The 24,122-nt window shown below is 53.0% G+C and overlaps 8 protein-coding genes across 8 annotated transcripts; 4 read left to right on the top strand and 4 right to left on the bottom strand.

Annotated features, from left to right (window-relative positions):
• Positions 1-24: 24 nt before the first annotated feature.
• A1O3_06430 (uncharacterized protein) lies at positions 25-477 on the bottom strand (the record flags this gene model as incomplete). Its single annotated transcript, XM_007736550.1, has 1 exon — positions 25-477. One exon carries the CDS (start codon positions 475-477, stop codon positions 25-27), a length of 453 nt encoding a protein of 150 aa, XP_007734740.1.
• Positions 478-977: 500 nt separating this feature from the next.
• A1O3_06429 (GTP cyclohydrolase II) lies at positions 978-2,258 on the top strand (the record flags this gene model as incomplete). Its single annotated transcript, XM_007736549.1, has 1 exon — positions 978-2,258. One exon carries the CDS (start codon positions 978-980, stop codon positions 2,256-2,258), a length of 1,281 nt encoding a protein of 426 aa, XP_007734739.1.
• Positions 2,259-3,062: 804 nt separating this feature from the next.
• A1O3_06428 (uncharacterized protein) lies at positions 3,063-4,177 on the bottom strand (the record flags this gene model as incomplete). Its single annotated transcript, XM_007736548.1, has 2 exons — positions 3,063-3,608; positions 3,815-4,177. 2 exons carry the CDS (start codon positions 4,175-4,177, stop codon positions 3,063-3,065), a joined length of 909 nt encoding a protein of 302 aa, XP_007734738.1.
• A 955-nt stretch (positions 4,178-5,132) lies between these two features.
• On the bottom strand, positions 5,133-7,590 carry A1O3_06427 (CMGC/RCK/MAK protein kinase; the record flags this gene model as incomplete). Its single annotated transcript, XM_007736547.1, has 3 exons — positions 5,133-6,584; positions 6,632-7,381; positions 7,429-7,590. 3 exons carry the CDS (start codon positions 7,588-7,590, stop codon positions 5,133-5,135), a joined length of 2,364 nt encoding a protein of 787 aa, XP_007734737.1.
• A 4,153-nt stretch (positions 7,591-11,743) lies between these two features.
• On the top strand, positions 11,744-12,652 carry A1O3_06426 (uncharacterized protein; the record flags this gene model as incomplete). Its single annotated transcript, XM_007736546.1, has 3 exons — positions 11,744-11,820; positions 11,871-12,105; positions 12,158-12,652. 3 exons carry the CDS (start codon positions 11,744-11,746, stop codon positions 12,650-12,652), a joined length of 807 nt encoding a protein of 268 aa, XP_007734736.1.
• A 1,960-nt stretch (positions 12,653-14,612) lies between these two features.
• A1O3_06425 (uncharacterized protein) lies at positions 14,613-16,841 on the top strand (the record flags this gene model as incomplete). The annotated part of the gene is made up of 1 exon (XM_007736545.1): positions 14,613-16,841. The coding sequence occupies one exon, from the start codon at positions 14,613-14,615 to the stop codon at positions 16,839-16,841; it is 2,229 nt and encodes a 742-aa protein (XP_007734735.1).
• Positions 16,842-18,162: 1,321 nt separating this feature from the next.
• Positions 18,163-20,862, top strand: A1O3_06424 (uncharacterized protein; the record flags this gene model as incomplete). The annotated part of the gene is made up of 1 exon (XM_007736544.1): positions 18,163-20,862. One exon carries the CDS (start codon positions 18,163-18,165, stop codon positions 20,860-20,862), a length of 2,700 nt encoding a protein of 899 aa, XP_007734734.1.
• Positions 20,863-21,731: 869 nt separating this feature from the next.
• A1O3_06423 (phosphoribosylamine-glycine ligase) lies at positions 21,732-23,171 on the bottom strand (the record flags this gene model as incomplete). Its single annotated transcript, XM_007736543.1, has 4 exons — positions 21,732-21,916; positions 21,977-22,267; positions 22,318-22,845; positions 22,898-23,171. The coding sequence occupies 4 exons, from the start codon at positions 23,169-23,171 to the stop codon at positions 21,732-21,734; spliced, it is 1,278 nt and encodes a 425-aa protein (XP_007734733.1).
• Between the last annotated feature and the right edge of the window lie 951 nt (positions 23,172-24,122).

Below are 24,122 nucleotides of genomic sequence, written 5' to 3'. Positions count from 1 at the left end.
GATGTGATTGACAGGTTGATATTGCTATTGTTCGAGCAGGCCTTTACTGGCCAAGTATGCGGCACCAGAATCTGCCCATATCTCATACACTTTGACTTTGCTGTTCTCATCAAACTCAAGCACGTACGTGAAGACCTCGTCCCAATGCTGGCCAGTGCTCGTCCAAGTAAATTTGGCCTCGCCCCGAACCGACACCTTGGAAACCTCGGTATCAACCACGAAATTGCCAAACCGCATGTTTTCATATTTGAGGTTCGAGGACAGGAGCTGAAAATACTCCTGTAGACCCTTTTGACCACGAAACGGCTGGCCTAGGAAGGGTGCTAGCTGTGGCAAGCCATGCTCCAGAGCGAGGACGTCATCCGAGGCAGAGAAGTGACTGAAGATCTCCTCGGGCGGCTTCTGGCCTGCGAAGGCGTCGCAGAAGGCCTGGGCGGCGGAGAGGAGTTGGCTTCGACTCGCAGCCGGAGCCGGCATTTCTCGACGAAGGAGCGACGACGGCGTGGTCCTATCTGTCTATCTGTCTATCTGCTGGCTGGCTGGCTGGCTGGCTGGCTGGCTGGCTCTATGGCTCAGGCTGACGGGTATCGGCAGAGAGACGTTGGATGACCAAGCACTGCAGTTGCAAGTTGCAACGAAAGAAATCAAGTGCGGAGAGCGGAGTGGTGGCCGAGGCACCGATCGCGTCAGCAGCTGCCATAAGAGAGCAATAATCATCGAAGCCGGAGGAGCCTTCTAAGCCTCCTAGCACCACGCCCACACCAGGAGCGCTCCGCTACCAGGGCCGCATTTTGTCCCCTCTCCCTCTTTGCAGTCAACCTCCACCATTCTACTGATTATTTGTTCTGCCATTCTACCATTCTATGTTTGCTGTCTGTTCGGTTGTCGCTGCTGTATGTTGCACTGTGTCATCAGTATGCTGTCCCTATGAACATCCGATCTACCTTCAATAGACCTGTCAGAAACCACTGTTCACCATGCCTCGCCCCAGCGAGGAGCTGCCCTCTCATGCCTCTCCTCTGATTTCTCCGCTTCCACGATCTTCGGCGCCGTATCTGGGCAATTGGTCGGATCTCAATGACGAGTCCCCTGCCACGCCCGGCGTACCGAGCAACCTGATATCGCCTGCCTTTACTCCTCCAGCAACTCCAGGAGCGGCCACTCCTTCGCGGCATCTCAATGCCGAACCAAAATCCATTCCGGTCGACACCTCTCTCGATGACCCCGCCACCAAACAACCTCACCTCCTCGAGCAGCTACCGAATGTCGAATGCGTAGTACGTGCACGGATACCAACCACATCTGGGGCAGAGATGTTTCTCCATTTATACCAAAATAACTCCGACAACAAGGAACATCTGGCCATCGTCTTCGGCAACAGTATTCGCAGTCGAAGCCTCGACGCTGAGCGGCCGGGAGAAACCGAGATGGATCGCATGATTCGAGGCGCATATATTGGCAGACTACGGCCGGGTCGTAGGAGTTCGAGATTCGATCCGGATCAGAACAAGCGGCCGGGGAGCCGACGGGCCAGAAGCGGTTCCGCCTTGAAAAATGTCACCACGGTATCGGAGGAGGTCGGAGTCGACACTCCTGCAGTGGTACCGGTCCAGCCGCCTCCTACTGCCCAGGATGAGCAGAACCCTGAGCAGCCTCGGGAGAGCGTTGCGGAACTCGAAACACTACCTGAAGATGTCCAATTGTACTATGGCGGGAAGCCACCGCTAGTGCGGATACACTCAGAATGCTACACTGGCGAAACCGCATGGTCAGCTCGTTGTGATTGTGGCGAGCAACTCGACGAAGCAGCTAGGCTCATGTCCTTGCCGAACTCTACCGGGGGCGTCATTGTCTATCTCCGACAGGAAGGACGAGGTATCGGCCTCGCATCCAAACTTAAGGCCTATAATCTGCAGGATCTCGGGAATGACACAGTAGAGGCCAATCTGCTCCTCCGACACCCTGCCGATGCCAGAACCTATGGTCTAGCGACTGCCATCTTACAGGATCTTGGCCTCGGCAGTGATAGCGATGCAAACAAGCCGGAAGCAGAAAGGGGTATCAGACTCCTAACAAACAATCCAGATAAAATTAGGGCAGTCGAAGGTCCAAATAAGGAGGTGCGGGTCCGAGAACGAGTCCCAATGATCCCACTTGCCTGGCGGACGTCGGGTGCGAAAGGCGTCAGAGGCGCTGAGATCGAGAAATACCTCGAGACAAAGATTGGCCGCATGGGACACATGATCCGCGACGACTAGACAAAAGCGATGACCGCCAGGGTTTGATGGGTGTGAATCCTGCCGGGGGGGGTCCCCGTTGTACTCCCCTCCGACTTGGACGACCACTTCGGGCACCGAACGATCGTGACGAGCCAGGTCGGGAGACTTGGTTGTCATGCAGGGTCCATATCGGCCAGCGCGGTCCTCATCAGTCGTTTACCAGGGTTCTGGCAGATTGGCCCCTGATAAGACAGCCTGTATACTGGAGACCACACGCAGACCCTGAAGGCAGGGCTTTTGGAGATGTGTTAGAAGAGCTCTGTTCCATGACCATAGTCGATAGCTGGCGAGATGGTTTCAGGGCTCACAGGTTTGCGGTTACGAGGACATCGATCTCGGAACACCCCACCGTGACTACTGGTCGCCGCCGTTTCCACAGAACGGCAAAAGGGGACAGTGGTATGCTCCCAGAGTGAGCGATCGCAACGTATATACAGGAATGCAGGAATGAACTCGGGAAAATCCACTTGCATCCATCTAGAGCCAAGGTTACAATCTAAACAGACAATGATTTCCATGTCAATGTACTCAAACAAGCGTCTTACAAATCACTTAGGTGTGAGGGTCAAAAAGACGAAGTATATTAATACCAACATCTTTGGATTGCTGGCGGTTCTTCGGGTATTCTTTGCAGGGCTTTAACCTGGCTCCACGCTTCTACACCGCTCGGCATCGTAAGCCCATGACCATGCCTAGCCAGGAGGGAGAAAGAGTAGAATCCGACAATTTCCCTTTTGAATGGCGATAAACCCTCACACTGACAGTCCAAGAGTCCAAACGAGATCACCAAATCCCCAACCACAACTTCCTCTTCCTCTGCTGTTGCGGGGGCTGTTGTTGGGCATCCTTTACAATAGCGCCGTCGGCTGCGGTGGCGGCTCCGGCTCCCTCGGCCTCTGTCTGCTCTTTGAGGTGCTTCGCAAACTGCGTGACATCCTCGCCGACGCTGCCGCCCAGATCGACGACATCTCTCCCAGTGATGACCACATCGCGGCCGCCCCTCGCGCGCTCTTTATTGGTCAAGCCGTCGTCCCACGGCACCAGACCTCGGACATCGATGCCCTGCTCCTCTTCGGCGTCGAGGTTTTCCAAGCCATGCGCGCGACGGTACAGCCGGCGTTTCTGGGCGTCGAGGATCTTCTGCTGTCGCGACTCGTTGGCCTGCTGGGTCGTGTACTCGATATGCAGGCGCACCACGGCCGTCGACTCGCGGAGGTATGTGATAGGATGGAACAGGAGCGACGAAACCGGAGGCAACAGATGCCCATAGGGGGATGTCTTGACGAACGTCTCGGTCATGGTGATGATGGCAAGGATCGTGAGGGTGCCCTGCCAGCCCGCAAGAATCAGAACCGTTAGAACGTCAAGCACACGGATGTATGATAAGAAGACTTTCTCCCCCCAAGCAGTAACCCTCATAAGAACAACCCCAAGCAGTAATCCTAAGAAGGAAAAACCCCAAGCCCAGAACGGGATTTCACAGCGGAGCGGGCTACCTGCGCCAACACCCGTAGGATTGCTGAGTTGAAACTTACCATCGTAATCCAAATATGGATCTTCCGGTCCGTCAGGAACCAATGCATAAACGTCCCTTCGTCGGGGAACATGTGCGGATATGATCTCGTCTTCTGCTGCTGCTTCTCTTCCGTCGTCGTGCCCTGGTTGTACGCCCGCGGAGGCCGCCGATTCAGCCGCGCAGGGTGCGACGGCGGCCGGAATTTGTCTGGTTGTTCAAGCACGATAGGTTTGCCATGGCCACCTTGGGTCGCGGCCGAGGTCGAGCCCGTCGAGGAAAACGCCGCGCGCGGGGCAATTCGAGTTGGTGTTCGAGCACTTCTTCTCAATGCGGTTTGCAAGCATCGGTGGCATATTGAAAGTGTGGTCGTCCGGGATGCCATCGTGCAATACACTCGACGGACAACAGAGTCCTGACGCGGTTGTCACTTTGTGTGAGCGGTGTCCCCAGTAGAAAGCGTCAGAAGATGCGATGTATCCTGTATCCAGGCTCAAAGATGCACATAGCACAGCACGCGGCTTCGTGGTCGGAGAAAGACTTTCGTACCGTTCTACCACCTACCAGTCCGACGACGGCTGCAGAGTAGATACTCCGCACTAGTACTGCGGCTGTGTCTCTGAACTTGGCCGAAGCACTCCCACTGTACGGAGTACGGAGTATGGTTGCTCCGTACCTTGTCTGGGGACACTTCGTCGCCATGCATGGTCAAAGAGAATACGGATTGCAGGTGTCAGGATGCTACCAGGATCTGAATTAGAGATATGGTTGTATATATGCACCATTTTGGTTCCTGCATATAGAGTCCGTCTGCTTCAAAACCCATCTATACCGATTGAAACCAACAATGATCTCCTGTAACAGAGAAGTCTGCACCATAAACCAAGGAGTATCCTGTCCATACATCTCATCTCTAGCTGTACAGTCTTGTCCCCAGGGTGATTAACAAATGGAAAAATTGTCGCTGTTCAAGCTGACCCTGCCAACATGAATGGCGAACCCAAAACACTGACCCCGTACAAGAGGATCTTTTCCCGAGCAAGTCAAACATCCCAACGCGATACCAAACATGATGGAGCACCGAGTGCTCTGGTCTGAGAAGAAAACAAAAAAATTCGAGAGTCATTGATGTGAGAGTCCGTCTCTTTGAAGCAGGAAGCCACTCTGGCCAGCTGGCCGTACATCCTCCTTGAGAACGCCAAAATTTCGTAAAAACCTGCCTCGGCAGCAGACGCTTTCTGTTTTCGTACAGGATATCAAGGAACACTATTTTGTGGTAGATATTCAGAATTGAAACTTGTTGATCTGAACGAGTGTAAGAGGTTGGTCCAAAGCAGCCGCTATCGATAAATCGATGATCCCGCGGCGAAAATGCTGTTGGCGGCGGCAGCTGCCCATTCATTCTCCTCATACGGTGGTGTAGGCCAATGGGGCGGAGCGTGCTCATGCTCGGGGCGTGTCTTGGTGATGTTCAATGGTTGGGTTTGGTGTACACTGCCGGAGTTGAACTGAACCCCGTTCCTCTTCGCGGATGGAGAGGGGGTCAAGTAAGCGCTCTGCAGAACGGAAGTGCTTGCTACATGTGGTAACGACTCGCGGTTGTAATTTTTGTGAGCAAGCGCAGTTCGATATGGCTGCTCTTTGTTCTGGTCTAGACGTTTGGCCACACGACTGGCCGAGCGGAGGGCTTCGTCCAGCAATTCATCGGCCTCTTCAGGAGTCTCATATTGGTTGAGTTGTAGAGGACGTCGCGATCGTAAAGTGGTAGGCGCGGGAGCTTGGTTCAGGGTCTCACTGGACCTACTCCCCTGAGATCGCGGCACAGAGTGCGTTCTTTTCAAAGTGCCCTGATTGGACGGCAGCCCTGCGGGAGATCTTCTCTGAGCGCGTTCTGCCTCATTGCGATCCAGGCTATACCTCACATTCTGCAGAATTTCGTCCAGTTCTGAGAAATCTGTATTAGTCTCAGGAATGATGTTGTCAACCATAAGCGAAGACCGATTTGACCATGGAACGTTTGCTGCATTTGCCTCGACATCATCCCCGCTAGGAGATGCCAGCCCGTGTCTCCCGGAGAAACGTCTTGCTCGTTTGCGAAGGTGTGAGAAGAAACTTTCCTTGTGACCACTTGGCGGGGACACGAGGCCACTGTTTGCGTTCAAGGCCCGTTCCGCTTCCTGACGGTGGATATCAGCGTAGTGATTGCTGTTGGAGTTGATTGACAATTGCCGGCCAATCTTTTTGGATTTCTCTTCAACCGGTTTGTAATGCGATTCTGTCTGTGCCGTAAATGCAGAGCTCGCTTGGGCCGTGATAGCATTGGGTAAGGGTGAAATGGGTCGGATTGATGGCAGTATCGGCATTGGTGCCACACCACTCGAATTGGTTCCATTGGTCCACGTCGCACGCTTGTTTGCCTGAGGTCGCAGTCTGCTGACCAACTTTTCCGGCTCTGATACAACTTTGGCATCTGGGTTATGTTGTGGTACAGCGGGCGCACTCTCACGTGCAATGAGCGATCGGCGGAACCAGGAAGGTTTTGATGTGATGGTTGGAGTTTCGGCCGTATCCTTTGATCTGAAACTCAGATCAGAATGTTTTCGGCCTAGTAGCCGCGAAGATGATTTAGGTCTGAGAGGGTCAACAGCATCCGCAAAAAACTCGTGCTCCATGGCTTGTTTTGATGTTGGTCGGTTCTTGGGATCCCACATCAGACACCGAGTCACGAAATTGCTGAAAGCCAAGGGCCATTGGGGAGGTTGTAAGATCGTCTCCATTGCATGAGGCGCCATCTGTGACCGGTTAGCACGAGAACATATTCTGTATTGGTTCAAATTACCTTTGGGAAGGAGAAGCCCAGTTTTTGAGCCAACTTTGTTCCTTCTCTCCATTCGCCACCGCCCACTCGGGTACCGGACTTGGTATACCAGTTTCCCGGACTGCCCATGATCTCGCAGACACGCCAAACTTGATCGACTTCATTTCCGCCCGGAAACAAAGGCTTGAGCGTAGCAATCTCGACCGCCATCGCTCCGATAGCCCAGATGTCCACCGGAGCAGAGTACTCACCAGCCCTGAGCAACACTTCAGGGGCTCGATACCATCTGGTAGACACGTAGGTGGTGTATGGTAGCTTGGACTGCGTCTCGCGGGCCAAACCAAAGTCGGCGATTTTGATGGAATATGTAGGTGGTGTGGAGGGAGGCGTCACTAGAGAGGAATACCTGCTGAAACCCGAGTTGGAGTCTTGGGGCGCTGAAGTGGAGACAAGTATGTTCTCTGGTTTGATATCTCGATGGAAGAAGTGGTGAGCGTGAATATGATCGAGGCCGCACAGGATCTGATACAGGATGCTCTTTACGCTTTTCGCATCCATGCACTTGTGGTCCCGAGACTTCATCAATTGGTAAAGGTTGCCATCCATATACTCCATGCAGATGTGAAGTTTCTTGCTGAACGGATCCAAGAAGATGTCTAGGGCGCCAACCAGATGGGCGTGTGTTGGAAGAGTCCGTAAAAAGATGACCTCGCGTAACTCCAGGCAGGGCCCGAGGGAGTCGAATGTCTTCTTCATCGTCTTGATGGCCACCTAGAAGGGTCAATAGATGTTCATGTGCACATTCCCCGTCAACTTACCATGGTATTCCGGCGAGCAACGCTGGCGCCATTTGCTCGTACCCGGGCAAGAGCAACGCTGCCGAAACTGCCATCCCCAATCTCCCTGATCACTTCAAAACGGTCCTCCAAGGCGGTTAAAGAGTAGGAAGCCGGCCTAGAGCCATAGTCGGTCACGGCCATGGTGTCGTCGTGCGGGTAGCCTTGCTCGTAGGTAGCTGTTCCGTCCCCTCTCGTCCAATTTCACCGGTATATAGGCCAATTCTTTCCGACCTGGGCCGCCTTGCGCCCATATAAAGGGGTGCCTTGAGACCTCAACTCGTCATTCTCTCGAGCGGTTCGGGATTGACAGGTACCGAAGTTTCGGTAATAGAGCGTCGACAGGGTGGTTTGTCGGTTCACTTCGTTTGCTGTCGCTGGAGGGTGTTCTGGGGCGATTGTATGGTGGAAGATTGTGAGTAGGATGGAAATGACAATTCAGGGTGAGCGCACCAGAAACGATGTTCGAGGTCCAGGATCCAAATCGAAATGGCTCGAGGACCCAAGAGAGCTAGCTTGGGGGTGGTGAACTGACGGGAGCTGACCCGCAAGGGGTGTTGGGAAAGTGGATAGACAGGATCTCCCCTTTCTTGATTGACACGGAGGGATAGAGGCTTAAGGATCGTAGGACGTGTGGTCAGCCAGGTATCTAGCGTAGGAAAGAGTGACAGATGTCTTTGGTCGTGTTGACGATTGTGCTCGGACAATTTGGTGGGCCAGGATCGAGCAGGAGGCGCGTCTTGTCTTGTGTCAGAAGGGCAAGGGGCGGCCGGAGGTGCCAACGGAGCGAGCTTGGTAGCTGGACGCTTAAGGGCTAAGGAGGCCAGCGACTGCGAAGTGCAGGTGCCAGACTGTGCCACCCAGGGCTGGGGGGCCACCCTGATTTCCTGGACGGTGGGAAACACGCTGCCGAACACTGGTTGTCCCGCTAGACTTACTTTTGGTAAAGGAGCACTCCGTAATAGAAGACGAAACACGCAGTAAGAATTTCAACGAGGTTGATGACCGGGCATGAGACCAGAGGACGGATACTCCGTACTAGACTCCGTAACTTGGTTTGGGTGTCAGCAGCATGGGACTGGTGTGGGCCACTGGAGAGACTGAGCCAATTCAGCCTTGAGCCTGGGTGCCGGACCGACGGGGGGCACCACCGGCTTAGGGGCTTAGGGGCCCAGGGAGCCTAAGGTTCAAGGTCCAAGCCCCCAAAGACGACCATGATGGTCCCCAGGTTGGAAATTCCAGCCATGTTACTGTAACTACCTACGTATCCGTAATTATTATTATAGGACACAGGATCCGTACCTACCGTCGGGTACCTTAGCTGGCGTGGCTCGCTGGCCGATATCCATCCATACTTGATTTTCTATTCTCCGTGGTTTCGTGTACGGCGTACAGAGTACAGTACCGGAAATGACACTTACCTGAGGTAAGGTACGTGACTAAGGTAGGTACCTAGGTAGCTAGGTACCAGCTATCGGTACCGGCTACATGTTTAGGCGTGGGATATGCCTCGATGAACAGGACCCGAGCACGGAGTACGGATACGTAGGTACCAACGCTGATCTTGGATACCTAGCAAGATACCTACCCAATACCTACAGACCTATCTGCACTGCTCCCATGCAGCGAGAGGAAAAGGCGTTACTCTTTGGAAGCTAATAGTACTGCAATATAGGACGGCATTCTTCATACCCTGCCATTAGTCACCCTTGTGGTGGTGGTAGGGACAGCAACTAGAATCTCTGATGCATCCGGAACTCAGTCGGTGTTCTGCAGCTAGATTGTTCGGTAAAAATGAGAGGGCCGGACTACAATTTCGTCACGATACGTGGCCATAGCACGGCTTACGTGACAGTGAATTAGGTACCTAAAGCCACCAAAGCCTACTACGTAGTATCCGTACCTCTTCCGTAAATGACTTTTGGTCCTGTCATTGCATCCTGTCACGGTATGGGGCTGTCGAGTCGTGACGGTGACGGAGTCCCAAAGGTACTGCTGGTGGTTGGCTATCCCTTGAGACCGCTCCCGGTTGCGGGCTCGAGACTGCGTTAAGCATTTTTGAGACACCCCAATCAATAGCCCATTTCACGGGGATACGGGCCTGCTGCCGATGGTTTCTGAGAAAATTAGGTGAATTAGTCACGTTCCAGAGCGAATGACGTTGCCGCAACCACCCTCGTTCCCTGGATGGCCACAAGAGAGAAATCACTCGCACCTGTGTGATCAACTTCTTTGATCGCGTTGGTCGCGTTGACCCTCGCCTGTCCACACATCATTGCTCATCGAGTCAACAACTCTGCGCGTTACGGTATCAACGAGGCAACCAGCGTGGCCAGCGGTCTCATGTGCGACGACAGAGCCTGCAATTTCGTCGCCACGTTGCTGGTGTGAAAATGGTAGCACAGTGGGGGCATCCCTGGGTGGCTCTGAGTTGGCCAGGTGTAGGTGCCTGGGTCCGAAGTTGCCAGGACGTCTTGTTCCTGGCACCAGGCGCGAGCGATGCCAAAGACAGGTTTAGGGCGCCACTCCGACTCTCGATCATTCTGACCGTGGGCTCCTAAGGCCTGCGGCAACCAGGAACATGGACCGGGGCGCTGTTGGGTTCCGGCCAACGGTGCTGATCAAATCTCCAGTCTATCCTCAATTGGTTCAGAGCCTGTGGTTGACACTGGGCTGAATGTGCTGTGGAGACAGCTGGTTGTTCCGCCCGAGCCCATCGACCAAGTGATGGAGTTCGGGCACGCGGTGTGCACAGTGCACATCAGTGACCACCAGGCAACCCGTTCAGCTTCCGTGACAGCGGTTCGCCAACCAAGTGGTCCATTCTTCCAAGTACCTGAAACCGGCAGCAGTACGGAGCACGGTGTATACTGCACTATCCTTCGATGTTCTCTTCATGTTCCGTTTAAATTATCAAGGGGGTCGGAGACTCCTTGTCGTAAGTAGGTTTGGACTGAGTCTTGGACAGGCGTTGGGAGGTTTCTGCTTCTCTCCGTCGGCACCGGCTATGATATCTTCTCTTGCCGACGCAATGGGACGAACCTGACAATACAACCGAGATCGTCTGCGGTTCCTCTGCCTCTGGTACTGAGTTCATGAGTTGGATTTGGTTCACAGAACAAGTGTTAATTATACAGTACCGAAGTTGATTCATGAGAATGCCAAAAACAGGTTTAAGGCGCCACTCCGCTTGCATATATTCCGTTATCCGACGGTGTTCCAAATATCAACAGCTGTGTGTTGTCGGCTTTTCAGCATTGGAACAGCTAAAATTCCTGATTGTATGCTATTCACGTGCATCCTCTTCCTTCAGTGATCGCAAACTTCAAGAAATCCAGCACTGAGATCTTTTGCGACGACAGAGTGAGCAATGAGCGTCATCTCTTGGCTTGTCCCATCGCGTGGACTGCTGGAGGTGGTAGCAACAGTGTACAACAAGATGCAGCTGTTCTGACAGTGTCGGAGCAGGCCGAGTGACTGCGCTGGGGAGGGGTGTGAGAGATGCTGATGATGATGCTGCAGCACTGCCGCAGCTGCCAAGGAGCCTAAAGCGGCACAGCACAGATTTACTACGTACCACCAGTACTACCTCAGTATCAACTGTAGTATCGGTGCACCAACTCGATACCCAGGTAGGTTGTTCATTGAACTTGGGATTTGCATCAATTGAGAATCAAACTTGCCTCTTTCCATGGACATTATCTGTTAGTAAATAGCAGGATCTTCTTCACGTGAGGAGGACCTAACCGTTTGCTGGCAGCTAATTGTGGGTGTGTACATACACGTGTAGGTACAGGAGGACAGCTACGATCAGGGAACGAGTCAGCAATGCTCACGGTATTCAGGGTCCTTGAGCTCTACATTGGCGACAAGATCGATTTCGACAACCACATTCGTTCTGCGTAGGGGTTGACCGACCTTCCTGCCAGCTGTCGTTTGTCAATTTCTGGTAGAGGTCGTTGTTTTAGGCCTATGAGTAGCTGGGGAGCAAGCCCTCACAAAGGCGGAGCTTGAGCATTCGGAAGGCTGCATATACTCACCGCACATTGAAGTGAAATTGAAATTGAAGTTCATCGGGGTGCCTTCCTTCCACTCACTTCACTCTCCATCACTGGGCGAAACTTGACCTTTAAATATCGACACAATTCACTTCGCTGCTGTCAACAATGTCTCGCAATGAACAACAGAAGCCCTTCTGGCAAAGAAAGCAGGAATCGTAAGCTCCTCGTCTTATCTCCTCCTCTTTCTGTTCTCTTGATCCCACCATCGCTTGAGCTCACCGTGGGCACTATCCACCATGACTTCTCTCGCATCAGCCACAGTCACGCCAACTAATTGGGAGGGCAGGTATGACAATGTTGATGTCGGCACAATGTAAGCGGTACCCCAATCTCCTGCTTGAACCTCTCTCACCGATAGTAAAGGATCAAATGTGGCGTCTGCAACGTCAACACATTTCGTCAACGATTCTCGAAGAAACAAATGCAGAAATATCAAGAGGCCGTGTACCGAGAGCAGCGTGGTGGTCCGCCAGCCCTTCGTCCATCATGCACCAAGTGCACCCCTGGAAACGTCCTTGAAATCAAATGCACCGGCTGCGGAGTCATCAAATCGACTGATCTTTTCGCCAAAGCTCAGCGAAGAAATCCGGACCACGCGGTAAGGATGATAATAAACACAGGCTCAAGACGCCGTCTCTAACGAAACTCAGAAATGCATCAGCTGTCAACAAGAGATCTTGGACCGTGTCCCTAACCTTGCGGATGCTGTTGAGGAGGAAGTTATCAGGGAAGAATACATGAATCGTCGTGCGGAATCTTTTGCTGGAATGTCAAGCATTGGTTCTGCCCTTCCAAGCGTTAGCGGCTCAAGGTCTCACACATCCTCTGCTACTGCCAGCGGCCACGTTCACATTGTCGATGGTAACGGGGCTTGGGGTGGGAGCCCGGCAATCGCTCGGTCCTCTTCTCCCAGCAGCAACGGCGACCTTGGGGCATCGGCAGCCACACGTACTGTTTCTCGCGCAGGCTCCACCTACTCGAGCAGCAACACTCGGGGCGGCGGTTTTGCTCGACAAGGTGCATACAGAGCGCCCATGGAAGCCAGGGTATTGAATCAGATTCATCGAGAAGAGATGCTGCAGCAAGAGTCCCAAGCCAGCAGCAAGAGAGAGGATTCCGACGAAGATAGTGACTTCGAGCTCTGAGATGACAGCTCCGCAAAAGGGACGTGGTTGGGTGTGCTTTGCTGTCATCTGCCTTACTCAGGCGTGGGAATGTACTGAAAATTCGACTTGAGAGTCCACAAGGTTGCACAACAGCTAGGGGCTGTCCACATGATTTAGTAGGCACCAGCACTAAGGTCATTAGGTTAGCTGGACCTTCTACTACGGCATCTAGGTATGCAAGAAAATTGTTCTTGTCTGCACTTTCACAGTATCATCGTATCTTCAACCACGCCATTCCCACTTACGAGCGGCGTTGGTGAGTGAGCAGCGAGTTAGCGTATCAGCAGTGTATGATTTCCCGCACATCTAGGGTCACCACAGTCTGGAAGCGACCTTGATGGTTCATGAAGTATGCCGAGTCCTAGGGTGAACGACTACTATCGGGTGCTATTTGCTAAAAAAAAATCCGTAACCGGTCTATGAATCCATGCTGACGAATACAGTTGCGACAGAACAGCATGCGGAACCTGGCAAGAATAAGGCGTCAAGGAGCCTAGTGTGGAGGTTGCAAGTTTCGTCCGAAGCATTGAAGTTGTCTGTCTAGGTGGCCACCAAAGCCGTCGCAGAGGAGAAGGAATACTGCTAGTTCCAAATACCCAGAGGTTGTCCTATTTAATATTCGACGTTCGGTCATGCAGAATATTCCGCATGGTGCGCAGGGTGTCCAAGCATTTGTGGAATGATTGATCTCCAATGGCTGGAGAGCCGGCGTGAGCTTTACTCGTAAAGCTGCAGGCAGGTAACACAGCAGTCTCCCGTGGCTCGGCGTGGACCTGAAGTTGGAAGCCTCTAGGTTGGTCTCGTGGTTGTCGGGTGCGAGGGTGGGAAAGGAGATGGTGGAGTGCAAAGCATGCCAGGGTTGAAGGAGGCCATCGTAGACCATCGATAGCTGCTGGACCTTCGTGTCAGCAGGGTTCAATTTGTGCAATGCAATGACGTCGCCCTGAACACAGTCATTGTAGGTGGCTTCTATGATCTGTCAATCTCTTTCCTTGTGCTCTGTGTCTACCCAAGCATTCCGATTCTGCTCGAATCGACCAGATGTAATCAGACTATGCTGTAGATTGGCACTGGCACTGCATCGAGGCGAGACGAACTCCGGAAAGTGGAACGGAAAGGGACGTCTGATCGCAAAAACGTGGTGTCAGTCGGACCAAGATTAGGATTGCCCTAAACACCCGGCAGCGCGACAGTGTGGCTGTACAGTATGGACTGCGCCCTTGTAGTAGGTAATTAGACGATCGAAGAAGGTGCCAATTACTTGGTTGTCTACCTATTAGTAGTCACCGGTTACACGCAAGCCTAAACGATCAAGGAGCCCAGGGTCCCGATGATGCAATGCAACTCACCTACCTCCTCGCCCTCATTGCAGTGCCGCGCCACGCTCTCTCAGACCGGTAAGGCTGGTATCAACAGTTATCCTGCATCGTGCTGGCGGCTCCCGTCCGATACCTCTGCATCTATCATCCTTCTACGAGGGCTTGCATGAACGCCCTTCTAGTTCTTGTGGTTCCAACTTTCCAGAAGTTCTCTGCGTCGCAGTCCTGCACGAAGTCCTCCGCCTCCGAATCCCTCAGACAAGACGAACAAACCGCCCGCCTCTTTGCCCAAGATCCAACCTCTATCGATCCGTCCGACCTTGAGCTCGTCACACAGCTGACGTCCTTATACGTGCTACCTTACCATCCTCTCAGCTTTCGTCGTCCATCTTGAATTGGGCTGCTCCAGATTTGTTGAAGCAAGACACCAGCTTCGCCAAAAGGCTGGTCGATCCATACATTGTTTCTCGACCCTATCCCCGCAAAGGGTTCCGAACTTGCATACAGGTTTTGACTGCGTCGGCAACCTATTCCAAACCATACATGCTACAGACCTTCTGAGAAAGTGAGCCGGATGATTTGAGGACAACCCTTCTGTGGCGGGACTGTGGTACCTTGCAATGGCTTCCTACAGCGACATTGGCCCACCTCACCCCAGTACTACCAGTTTCAGCAAGAATGGAGAGTCAAGCCGACCTCATCCAGACTCAAGCAGTGTCATGCATAACGAGGGCTACAGCCAGAGACCGTGGGATTCTTCAAGCACTGCACACGATCCAGCTGATTACAACGCCTCGAGATATCAACAAGCCCACCAACCTATAAATGACGCCGTCACTTCAGCATTCAACAACAGCGATGCAACTTCTACTGCAGCCGTCTCACCAGAATTGCTTCAGCAGATTACTGCGCAAATCACCGCGAACGTCCTACAACACCTTAAAGCCGCCGACTTACCTTTGCCTCTTCACCAATCTCAGACATCTGGCTCACACATGGATGCCGCTTCCTCGGCCGCAGGATCTCCTCCCCCGGAGAGATCCACAGTTTATACTCCCCCTTCTCCCTATCGGACCTCGGAAGATTCTGGTATGGCTCAATCGTCGCCGCAATTTGCTCCACCCTCCAACCAGTCATCCTTTCGAGCCACTTCACCTCCCACTGAGAAAAGGGCGGTGTCACCGTTGAGTCAGGGAAGCCATCCCTCCGATAGCGATGCCAACCAAGAACGCCCAAGCAGACCTAAAGGCCCCAGAAGAATATCTACCGGAGGAGAAGTAACAACTCTGGAGCGTGTCTGGGGCACGCTGTTTGACGAGCAGGGCCAAGCTACTGAGAGGCTTGGGCAGTTTCTTCGTGGTGTCGCTACTCATTTGATTGAGGATTATGAGCCAAAGAATAGTCTCGTCATAACTCCCACAAAATTGCAGAGATACTACGAAGAGACGAAGCTGACCAATGAACTTTACCCCTGGAAGATCATATTTGATGACCGAACGTCTTCAATCTCTCGAATGTTTAGGGAATTTGAAGCGCAACATCATCTGGTGCAAGACAAACTGACCGAAAGACCCGACATTCCTGGCTTGACACCTCAAGGGTTTGAGACTTGGGCGACATTGCTTCTCAAGGCGCATCCTGATCAAGAGTTCGAGAGATTGGCCAAGACGGCACTGGACATGCCAATTAGCAACCCTGATAACAGGAGGGAACGCTTTCCTAAAGAGCTCTCGAGAAGACTTTTCCCTGTCCATGCCGACACTGAGATAACCACCAAACTACAAAAGGCCATGTCGAGCCACTGCAATGTCAGCTTCCCAGTGCATCAGAGCAGCACAGCAGAATCCACCCTTCGAGCTTCACAATCGAGTCAGCTACCGGAAGATCCGTCTCAGAAGGCAGCTATGCGGTCGCCGCCACTACCAGAGGAGCCAGCTCCTATAAACAACGCGGCACGAACAAGCCCGGCGCTGTCGCAACCCGGGCTTGAGCGACAGGGGCAAGGACAAACGGAAGCGTCATCTGACGGTGCCGACGCCGTCACCAATGGAGGTTCGGTAGATCGCCGCGCTCCTCCACCAATCGAACGGGAAAGGAAGCCTTACAACGCCGCTCCAGGCGCTGGCAAAACTTATGACATAGCCGACAGATCGGCCGAGTTCAAGCCACCACCGCCTCCTCCCCAACACGAATTCAAGCCAGGGCGCTCAGGCTCTGTCCAGGCCTCCAGCAGGGTCAATGATGGCTCAAAGCCTCCCCTCACACCTATTGCCATCCATCAGAGGCCACCTGCTCCACCGATGGATGTCCCTGAAGCTGGACGTCATCGCTCGAATAGTGCTTATCTCAAAGATCAGCCTCGCCCTGGACGCAACCGATCGCCGTCCAGTTCATCCTACTTGCGGAAATCGGAAGCAGACGTCTCTTATACACCTTCGTCACATCATCCTTACACCGGCGGTGACCCTTATGATGACGCCAGACGATACAGAGAGTACGAGGCCCACCGCGAGCGGCTCGCAAACGACCGATATGACGCGGCAAGGATGGCCGCGTATGATCCGCGAGATCGAGAGCGAGATCGAGACGGCAGGCCGCGCCTAGGGTCCGTTTCGGCTTTTGATGGACCGCCAAGTGCACGCGGAGCACCTCCGCCTTACCCAGTGTCCGCCGCATCTGCAGATGAGGACTACTACCGAGACCGTGGGCCGTCCGCAGCATCATACAATGCCCCTGGGTCAATCAGTACAGGATTCCAACCTCCTCCTACGGCGCCCAGGGACTCCGCGTACGGATCATACCCGCCTGCAGCAAGCTATCCTCCTAGCAGTTATCGAGATGTGCGATGAGCAGTTGAGGCGACTTTGGGCGAGACAAAGTTGAGATCCACCACCATGCCCGGGATCAACAAGTCCTACCACCGCCAATGCCTCCCATCACGACTTTTCGTTGCCCATGTATTATATTCTTGTCTTTTTTAAGTGAGCGTTCTTCATTTTGGATACACCCTTTCACGTGCAGCGCTATTTGTTGTCTTTGTCGGAATTTAAGAGAAGGAGAGACTGTTTGACTCTATCACGATGGCTGACCGATAGGTATGATATCAGGTGTTCTGGAGACGATTTGATCTGGACAGAGCTGTAGGGCTGTGCCTTGTTCAGATATGGTCAGTCAATCGTTATCTGATCCTCTGCCCTTCAGGACGGTTGGAACAAGAGGGGGCAGTTTGTATTATCATCATCATGCATGACAGTCAACACGAATACCCCATGCTTTCTTGAGCCTTTTCTACTGTTCTGTGCATTTACATGTATATTGCCTGACAAGGTGTTGCTGTAGAGTTATCGGTCAACAAATATGACCTCCTGTACAATCAATCCTTGACTTGGGTTTGTCGGTGTATCCGTACATAGGCGAAGCATTGCTCCTCCAGTGGCGGAGAGGAGCCAACCAGGAAAAGAAAATGCGACTTGTTGTGCAACTGCTGTACGTACCTATGTACTGGCATAGGCTGTGGGAGAGACCTAGGGTTGAGGGGCACATAGAGGGGCCTAAGGAGCCTTACGAAGGCCCTTAGGCTTTAAAGTCATGGTTTAGGGAGGCTTAGAGGCGTCTGGGCGCCTTAGCCCCTTGGCCTTTAGGCTTGTCGTTGAAAGCTTCGCGAGCTTAGTAGCCCACCTACTAGTAGTACGTATATGTACGGAGTACTGGATCACAGATGTAAGGTACCTAAGTAATTATGTAAGATTAGTGAGATGGCCCTGGTGGCCCTTAGGCCCAAGACTACGGTGTAGGATCGTCCTTCAACATGCGACTGTACGGATACAGGGTAAATAATTCATGGTGCAGTGCAGACGTCAGTTGTTCGAGTGAAGCAAAACCACCCATCCGACCATGCCGCGTTGTTATGCATTCCACCCACCCACTACACAAGATGCATCGCTCCCTGATCCTTGAGCCTGAACCGACACCCACCTGCGGCGATTCCTTTTTATCTTCACCATGTTCGTGACGCCGGATCTTCCTCAACGGCAGCCGTGTTCGAAGTCCCTACCTTCAGCGCTCGAGTCTTGATCACCTCGTACGCCCCCTTGGATACAACCTTGCGACATCGGGTCGACTCCTCCACGATGTCTGTCGGCCGTTCGTGACCCCGGCCGGATCGTGAGAATGGAATACAATCACGCCGAGCAGAAAAAGTCGGAACCGCCGGAGGTCGCCTCGGGCTCAGGCTCAGGCGCAAGTGGTAGCGACAATGGAACACGGAAACCCTGGGGCGCAGACGAAGACAGAGCCTCCGTTACCACATTACCCGACCTCGAGGGCAAGCAAGGCAAGGAACACCAGAGGAGACACCAGCATTTACACCGTGTTGGAAAGTTCAATCTCAGATCCGCCGAGGATGACCTGCCGACTGACTGGTGGTTTGCATCCACGGCCATTCCTCTTATTGCTGCCACATTTGCGCCTATGGCCAACTTGTTGTCCATTGCTGCTCTGGTCGTGTCCTGGAGGAACAACATAGTCGACAATGTGCCGGAATACTACCAGTCCACGTCCGTGGGTTTTCCAGACCCTCAGTGGTGCATCGACCTGAATATCGCTTCCCTGGTCTGTGGCTTTGTAGGAAATCTCTTTCTACTCTTCAATTTCACGAAGCGTGTCCGCTATATAGTCGCGCTGCCTACAACTATCCTTCTCTTCTACATCGCCTCAGGCATCTTGATCGGTATTACTGTCTCGATGCAAATCCATTGCCCGCCGGGCAAGGGCCAAGTCTACTCGCAAGGTTACTGGAATGCCGTTCTGGCCGCCTGTCTTTACTTGTTCAACTCTATGATTCTAATGGTCAATATGTGGGGTTATTTCCTTGGTCATTATCCTCAACACTTCACTCTGACCGACGAACAGCGCAATCTCATCCTGCAGACCATGATGTTCTTCGTATGGCTTGGTGGAGGCGCTGGTGTCTTCTCTCGAATCGAGGGGTGGACATACCCTGACGCAGTTTACTTCTGCGATGTGACCATTCTGACTGTTGGCTTTGGAGACTACTATCCTACCGACGACCTGAGCCGTGGACTGGTTTTTCCTTATTCTGTCGGTGGCACTATCATCCTAGGGTTGATGGTCAGTTCTATCCACAAGTTTGCGGGAGAGCTCAGCTCCGTCAATGTACTGCGAAAGCATGTTGAGCGGAGAAGGACCAACACGCTGTCACGGGCTGTGACAGTTGAAGATACACAAGAGACAAGGCGAGATGAGCTGGAAAAGGAAATAGAGATTGGACAGTTGCTTAGACGAAAGCCTGTTATATCTTCCCCCTTGCCCAACCCCATTATCCAGCGCAATTTGGATGCTGCGGCACATTCTACGCCATGTGCGAACCCTGAACCAGAAGAATCTCCTCAAGATCTTCCACCTGAGCCGCAAGTCCAATTTGAAAATACCAACGCCGAATTTCTCAAGCAATCAGATGAGGAGGAACCGCATCATAGCCAATTCCTCAACGCGCGAGATCATAGTGGTCCCTTGCACACCACATTCAAGTTCTTATCTGGGCCTGTTTCAACCGTCAGGAAAGCCAGGTCGAGGTCCCAAAAAGCGATTGTTATGCGCGAAGAGAAGGACCGGTTCGACGCAATGCGGGCCATTCAGATCAATGCCAGAAAGTTCAAGAAGTGGTATTCGTTGTGTGTGTCGGTAGTCGCGTTCGGGTTGTTATGGTGCTTGGGTGCCGTCGTGTTTTGGCAGGCCGAGAAGCACACCCAGGGTTTAAACTATTTCGAGGCATTGTATTTCTGCTACGTCAGTCTGCTGACGATTGGATACGGTGACATGAGCCCCAGGAGTAACGCCGGCAAGCCTTTCTTTGTCGTTTGGTCCCTGATCGCCGTACCGACCATGACCGTCCTCATTTCGGATATGGGGGATACAGTCATTTCGAGCTTTAAACGCGGCACCTTTCGGCTAGGCGACATGACAGTCCTCCCCAAAGCAGGACTCTGGGGCGACCTGCTAAGATCAAACCCTTGGCTATGGAAATTCATAAGCAGGAGGGCTGAAAAAAAGCGTCTCAAGGCTGGATTTCCCGTCGGCCCTGCTGAAGACGAGTACCCGCCGAACTTGAGTCTTCAACAGCTCGCCGACGACGACGTCAGTGAAGCGGAAATGACGCGGCGCCTGGCTTGGGCCATTCGCAAGACGGCAGGGGACCTTCAACATTCCCGTGACAAACGTTACTCATATGAGGAGTGGTGTGAGTTTACGCGACTGATCCGCTTCTCGAAGGACGGACTTGCGCAGTTGGAGTACGACGAAGAGACAGACGGTGTCGTTGAGTGGGACTGGTTGGACGACAGTAGCCCCATGCTCAGCGCACAGGGTGAACCGGAATGGGTTCTCGATCGCTTGTGCGAGAGTCTTCTGCGACTGATCAAGAAGAACACGCCCAGCGGCGACAGCACACCGTCCTCGGCCCTACCGGCGTCCAGCAATGCCGATCTATCGACCTTCGCCTTCGCCCGAAAAGGCACGGTCGCCGAGGATGCCGATGGCGATGGCGATGGCGATCGGAGATCCGACAAATCGGCCAAGGGCAAGGAAGCACAGCCTCGCGTGCCGACTGAGGCGGAGGAACGCCAGCGAAGAGCGTCCGGGGCCGAGGCGGTTTTGACATTCTTCACGGGCGAGAGAAAAGGTGCCCATGCTTATGCGGCGGAAGGGCCGCAATGGAGCAAGAAAGCCAGGGAGCGGCTGAAACAGACTCGACGCCATCGACCGACCACCGGTGCTGTCGGTGGCGGGAGAGGTGGCGCGGGACTGCGCACGCTGAAGATGAGGCAGTTTGCTGGCGACGGCGAGCAGTGAGGCTGTTCTGTGAGGTTGTGCTTGCCTCTATTGATGTCGGTCCAGTCGGCCTGGGGATCGAGGATCGAGCACGTGCCAGACTCTCAGGAATGTTGTATGAATGCATTGTATTTACGTCGTTGATGGGTGGTATATATATCTCAGTCTTGGTATTCTTTTGGGTGTTTGGGGAATAGGTCTGGACAACAGAACAAGACAGGGACTGAAACTGGATAGGGGTTGTGACTTGATAGGAACTGGAACAGGAACAGGAACAGGCTGTCGAGCAACAATGATATTCGCCATTGTTAGTACTCATCCCGATCCCTGCATGCTTGACCATCTATCTCCCTGACTAGATCCTAGTAGGTGCTGCTGCCTTAGGCTGGACTGACACCCCCTAGGCTCCAGATGGCGAATATTCTGCTCGCCAAACCCAGGGTGCAACTGAGTTGCCTTCAAAGACCTAGCTGGTACGGGCGGAGAAAACGATGACCCCTTGGGGACAATCAGACAGAAGGTGAGCCCTGGGCCGCATCAACTCCCTCTATCTCTCGCTCTCGGACGGGAGTTGTCAAGGGGTCCTACGCGGGGATTAATTCCGTCAAGTTCAAGGTCGATTATTTCCGAACAGACATCATCGAGAAGTAAGCCAGAAAGCTGTCATATTCTGCTGCCATGATTGTCTGTCGCTGATCGACCTAGAGCCGTGCCACTGTGGCGGCGGTAAGACAGATAACTGATGATGAGAAAGGAGACTGTGCCACTTCAGCACCGCAGGAATCATGTAGGAACCACATCCGATTGATTCGACCAAGACTAGGCGGACGAGACAGCTCTGGCGAAGAGTTAATGGAGAACAGACTCTCTAGAAATTGAGTCAATGCAGCTCACCGATAAGCAATGTCATTCCTGTAGAACATGTCGGAGAATTTGATTGATCGAACACCGCGATATGCATTGCTCACAGCTTCTGGGAGAGTGTCGCCCAGGCCAACCACTGTGAACACTCGTCCACCTGCAGTGACGATGCGCTTCTCATCCAGTTTGGTACCGGAGTGAAAGAGGAGGCAGCCTAGAGGAGCATGTGAGCAGAACAGCAGCCAGCGAGTTATTTACTGTCGCGTTGACATACACTTGGGAAGTGGTTCCATTTCAACAACGTCCCCGGCCCGATATCCCTCGGGATAGCCGCCAGCAGCCACCACGACATTACAGGCAAATCTGCTAGACAGCTTGATTTCCATCTCATGTAATCTTCCTTCGGTGCATGCCAGCAAGACCATGGCGAGGTCCAGCTCGGCTTTGAGCAGAGGAATGATCGACTGTGTCTCCGGGTCTCCAAAGCGGGCATTGTATTCCAGGACTTTGGGACCAGAGTCCGTCAACATGATGCCAGTAAAGAGAAGACCTTTGAATTCTCGGCCTAGAAAGCGAGATCAGCAGCGTAAGTTGCGAAGGCCCCGGCCTGCTTACCTTCTTGTCGCAGCCCTTTGAAAGTCGGTTGGAGGATTTCGCTTTCTATTCTTTGCATGACTGACACTGTCGCGGCTGGTACAGGGGCGTATACCCCCATTCCTCCGGTGTTTGGGCCCTGATCTCCGTCCCGGATGCGCTTGTGGTCCTGGCCGGTAGATAGAGTCACGGCCGTCTTTCCATCAGATAACGTCGACACACTGAGTTCTTGGCCATGCAGATATTCTTCTATGACCACAGAGCTCCCTGCATCGCCGAAATGATGATTCACCATGATATCTTCCAATGCAGTTATGGCCTCGACTTTTGTTGCTGGGATTACAACACCTTTGCCGGCTGCCAGCCCGTCTGCTTTGATGACCACTTCATGCTGGACCGAGTTGATGTAGGCGCTAGCTTCCTCGAAGTTTGTGAATGTCCTATACTCGGCGGTAGGGATGCGATAGCGGGACATGAAATCCTTCGCGTAGGCTTTCGAACCCTCGATCTCGGCAGCCTCCTTGCTGGGTGCGAAGCATGGTATCTTTGCTGTGAACAATCAGGCCGATGAAGATTAGGACCAACTTGTTTGAAGGCGCACCAAGTCGGAAGTTCTCTTCGAGTCCATCCACGACAGCCGAGTCAGGCCCGATGACTACCAATCCAATTTTGAGCTGAATGGCCACCTCCACCATGGTTTCATATTGATCGAGGGGGATGTCGATATTAGAAATATTCATATGCTCAAGCGCCGTACCGCCGTTCCCAGGTAGCACATAGACGTGGTTGACGAGAGGGGACTGGTTTAGTTTCCAGGCGAGCGCATGTTCTCTCCCACCTTTGCCGACGACAAGAACACGCAGATCAGCCACCATCTTGACCTCGAAATGCTCGAGCAAACCCGAGAGCGGTGGTGTGAACAGAGATTTGAGTGTCAACTATATCGGGTGAAAAGAGGAGACTAGCAGTAAGTTTTTTTTTTGGTTCGTGGTGAACCACATGGTACGCGTAGTGAGGTACCACACATTTGTCAGGCATCCTTTCGGGCTTGATCCAGGCTCCAAAAGTTACCTGTCTTGCTATGCATGACTCACCGAGATAGAGAAGAAATACAGAACAGTATGCCGGGCAGCAGAGTGGTGGGTGGTTACCTAGGTACCTACATTCTGTAGCAGCGCAGGCAAACACCGCAGGCAAACACCGCAGGCAAACACCGCAGGCAAATACCGCAGGCAAATACCGCAGGCAGGTACCGCAGGCAATAAGGTAGGTAGTAGGGAGTCCAGTACCTTAATTTGGCCGCAAACCGGATTCTGTATTCGCAATATTGAGATACTATGTGATTGCATCGACAGAGACGTGTTTATCGTTCCCGACGCGTCCTAGATCATTCTCCTTATCTTAGGTTCTGATTAGTATTGCCTACTCCGTACATAGATATGTACCTTAGGTATGTACCTACCTAACCCACGCATGCCCTTGCTCTGTACGGGTACCTAAGCTCACTGTATTTACTCTAGCAAATTAGTTGTACCTCCGGTACCGATTTACGTGATCGCTAACACCAACCATCCTGCGGCTAGGTGCAGTAGTGCCTGGAATCCTGGAATCGTCCTCATCACTTAAGACAGGAGTACGGAGTATTTGTGTGTTGTACTACTAAGATACTCTAGCATTTCCAGGCATGACCCTTTATCGATTCTCGCTTCGCGTGCCTCTCTCTTCCTGCTTCCCTCTTCCCTCCCATCGCCGGACACCCCTGCGTGAAACGAACAGTCACTGTCTACGGATACACCGTGGGTCGCGATTACCCTGGTCGCCCACGG

The sequence above is a fragment of the Capronia epimyces genome (assembly GCF_000585565.1).
Source record: "Capronia epimyces CBS 606.96 chromosome Unknown aczIQ-supercont1.5, whole genome shotgun sequence".
NCBI classification, from domain to species: Eukaryota; Fungi; Ascomycota; class Eurotiomycetes; order Chaetothyriales; family Herpotrichiellaceae; genus Capronia; species Capronia epimyces.
This window is presented reverse-complemented; position numbering and strand designations above follow the sequence as displayed.